General features: G+C 58.0%; 1 protein-coding gene across 1 annotated transcript; it reads right to left on the reverse strand.

Moving 5' to 3' along the window:
• Positions 1-1,901: 1,901 nt before the first annotated feature.
• LOC116516035 (leucine-rich repeat and fibronectin type III domain-containing protein 1-like) lies at positions 1,902-3,281 on the reverse strand. Its single transcript, XM_032228391.1, has one exon. It carries the CDS (start codon positions 3,279-3,281, stop codon positions 1,902-1,904), a length of 1,380 nt encoding a protein of 459 aa, XP_032084282.1.
• Positions 3,282-3,944: the final 663 nt, after the last annotated feature.

Below are 3,944 nucleotides of genomic sequence, written 5' to 3' on the forward strand. Positions count from 1 at the left end.
AGATAAATCTGATTCAACACACACACACACACACACACATAAAAGAGTGCATTTGTGCTCTGGGGCAGAAGGAGGAGACCAAGGCCCCTTTTGGGCCTCCTCCAGATGTGACAAATGCTTCCAGCAAAACAGATCTTCCCACCTGCCTTCTAGGAAGACCCCCACCCACTTTCAGGAACCCTCCCCTCAAGAGATCCCTTCCGCCCTTCTGCCCCAGAGCCCCTCCTGGCAGAGACGCCCAGCAAGTCCAAGATCTGGGGGACCTGGGGCCCAGAAGCTGAGCTGGGTGGGTGGGAGGGCTTTGGTGCCCCCTGTGCCCCACTCCTGCCAAGCAGTCAGTTAGCAAACGGGGGGGGGGGGGGAGGGGGAAGGCAACTAGCCAGGAATCACAACTCCTTAGAAACAACAGCGGCAATCTTCCGTGGGGTGGTGGGGTGGAGAGGGGAACACGGCACAGCTACCCTGCTGGCAGCCAGGATGGGCAGCTGACTGGAAAGGAAGGAAGGAAAGCCCCCCCCCCCCCCAGGTCCCACCTGTCCAGGCACCCACTTTCTGCTCTGGAGCCCGGGGGGGGGGGGGGGAAGGAGACGGGGTGGGGCTGGGCTGAAGTGGGCGGGGCGATGTCACTACGGCCCAGAGGAAGCTCCTCCTTTCTCTTCTTGCACCCAAGCGTCCCCATCCTTGGGGTCCCGAGATCCTCCTTTCGGACCCAGGGCAGCCCAAGGGGCTTCGCTTCCACATCAGCAATTGCTCTCAGGGTGGGCAACGTTTCCTCCCCCCAATTTGAGACACTCTGAGTGCAGAGACCAAGCAAAAAGAAGGGAGGGAAGGAGGGAGAGAAGGAGGGAGGGTGGATGCCGCCTCTGAGGGGTTACGGGGCTGCTGGGCTGCTCCCGAAACAGCTGCTTGGCCCAGCACCCTCTCCAAAGCCCTTGGCAGCCGGGATTCTCTCCCCACATCTGGGGCTGAGAGAGGGACCCTCATGGAGGATCCCCCAACCTGGAAACTGCTGTTGTTTCTCTGCCCACCTCCTTCCTCCTCTTCTTCGCTCTACCTTTTCTCTTCTCCCTTACAGGCCCCGGCACGAATCCCCCCTCCTGAGTTCTCCAGGTGCAGCCACCCTTGTTCCCCTCCTTCCCTTTATCTCCCACTTGAGACCCCAAGCGGAAGCTCTCCCCGTCCCCCGCCCCCCCTCGCCTGGCAGGGCTGAGATTTACCTGGAGGACGCGCAGAACTGGGCATCCCACAGGTGGCAACATGGCATCTCCCCCTGGCTTCTCCCCCACCCCCATCCAGCTGGGGAGGGGTGAAACAGGAAGCCTGCACCCGGGACCCAAACAGCCAGAGGCCGTCCTGGACTTACAACCATTCCTTTAGTGCCAAGTTACCCTGGCAGTGGAAAAAGGGATGTATCATTGGTTTTTCACACTTACAACCATTGCAGCATCCCCAGAGTCAGGTGATTAAAACTCAGAGGCTTGGCAACTGACTCGTATTTATGACGGTCGCAGTGTCCCGGGGTCATATGAGCCAAGGTGGCGCAGTGGTTAAATGCAGCACTGCAGGCTACTGCTAGATCAGCAGTTCAGCGGTTCAAATCTCACCGGCTCAGGGTTGACTCAGCCTTCCATCCTTCCGAGGTGGGTAAAATGAGGACCCAGATTGTTGGGGGCAATATGCTGACTCTCTGTAAACCGCTTAGAGAGGGCTGAAAGCCCTATGAAGCGGTATATAAGTCTACTGCTATTGCTATTGCTATCCCCTTTTGTGACCTTCTAACAACCCAAGTCAAGGGGGAAGCCGGATTCACTTAACAACTTGTTAGCAACAAACACTTTGGGCTCAGTTGTGGTCGTAAATCGAGGGCCGCCTGGCTTTACCGTAAGGCTGCCCCTTCTTACTCACCTGTAGACCAAGGAGTCATCCAAGGAGCTGTTGTACTGGATCTGGTACATGCGGATACCCGGGATGTGCCGTTCGGACGGCCAGTGGATGACCACGGACGTCGAGGTCAGTTCCGCCGCGAGGATCTTCCTGTCCTGGTGATTCTTGGTTTCGTTGGAGCCTGATTTGGCAGAGGTGGTGATGTCGGAGGATCCGGGGTCCGGCTCTTTCATGTGGCCGGTGTTGTTGACCAGCAGGGGCAGAGGAACAATGCAGACTTCCATGGGGCCTGTGGCCTCCCCGGCCGCATTGGAGGCGATGCAGGTGAAGAGCCCGTTGTCCTTCAAGGTGGTGATGAAGATGTCCAGCGTGCCGTTCTCGTAGACGGTGGCCCGGGTGGTGTTGTGGATTAGTTTGCCGTCGGGCGCGATCCAGTGGATGGAAGGTTCCGGATCCCCCACGGCCTTGCACTTCAGGCTGACCCCCTGGCCTTCCATGATGAAGGCCTTGCTGGAATACTGGTGGGTGATGAGGGGCGGTTCGCAGATGAACTCCTCCTCGGGGATCGACCAAAAATACTTATCCATCAGGTGTTCCGGGGAGGCGCAAGTCTCCAGGTCGTCCTCCCGCGTCAGCCTCCGCAGCCAGAGGAGCTCGCAGTTGCAGTGCAGCGGGTTGCCTCCAAAGCTGATGGTCAAGGTGGACGGGTGAGTCCCACGGACGTTGGCCAGCACTTCGGCCCTCAGGAAGAGGTTGTCCGGAGGCAGCTTCTGCAGCCGGTTGGAGGTCATGTCCAGCCTGACCAGCTTCTGCAGCTGGGAGAAAGTGCCCTCCGCAATGTGGTCGATGAGGTTGTGGTCCAGCGTGAGGGTGTTGAGGCTGACCATCTGGCCGATGGCCTCCCAGGGCAAGGCCTCCAGGTTGTTGTAGGAGAGGTCCAGGTCCTCCACCGTGGAGAGGAACTCGTCGAAGCAGGAGGCCTCGATGTGGCTGATCTGGTTGTTCCCCAGGATGAGGTGCCGGAGGTTGGTCAGTCCCCGGAAGTGCTCGTGCTTCAGGATGGCCAGCCGGTTGCTGTTCATGTGGAGGGCCCGTAAGGCACGCAGGTCAGCAAAGGCGTAGGGCAGGATCTGGCTGATGGTGTTGCGCGAGAGGGTGAGGTGCACCAAGTTGGTCATGTTGGAGAAGTCCTTCCGGCGGATGACGGTGATGAAGTTGTCCGTCAGGCGCAGCTCCACCGTGCGCCGGTCGATGGTGGCCGGCACAAACAGGAGGCCCGTCTTGGCGCACAGCATGGTCAGCGTCGGGGAGATGTTCTGGCAGATGCAACGGCCGGGGCAGTGCTGAGCTTTCGCCATGGTGCCAAGCATCAGAAGAGGCAAGAAAAGCTTTTCCATGATACTGGCGCGCTCCGTACCTGGGGAGGCCCTGGGGACAAAACGAAGCGGCAAAAGATTAGAAACGTGGCTCGAATGCGTCTCGTGTGTCTCAGAGCTTGCCAGCGCTGCCCGGACTTCAAAGGATTTGGGATCCAATGAGAGCCAGCTGTCCTTAGCCCTAATTTTAGATAATTCACAACTACCCGTAGGAACGCAAGAGCGCCGGAAAGCTTTAAAAGGGGATTAGACTGTAGGACAGTGTTTCTCAACCTTGGCCACTTGAAGATGTCCGGACTTCAACTCCCAGAATTCCCCAGCCAGCAAATGCTGGCTGGGGAATTCTGGGAGTTGAAGTCCGGACATCTTCAAGTGGCCAAGGTTGAGAAACACTGCTGTAGGAGAAGGTATGGCAGAGCCAAAAGGGGGATCAGCCTAGAACCCCCACGTAGCCACAGAGGGTCTAAGTCCAACCTCCATCCTCGGTGCCGTTGGCCCTTAATTCTAACCAGGTGCTGACCATTAACTGAGAAGATTCCTGCGCAAAGCCTTCTAGCAATAGAGTAGCCGAACTGGACCTTCCCTCGTGGGCCTGGCCTTTCACGCCCGATACAGACACACTTGTTGTATGAAAAGGGCAGCCTCTCTCTGAACACTTACGACCATTAGTGACCCTTCAAAGTT

The sequence above is a fragment of the Thamnophis elegans genome, chromosome 12 (genome assembly GCF_009769535.1).
Source record: "Thamnophis elegans isolate rThaEle1 chromosome 12, rThaEle1.pri, whole genome shotgun sequence".
NCBI lineage: Eukaryota > Metazoa > Chordata > Lepidosauria > Squamata > Colubridae > Thamnophis > Thamnophis elegans.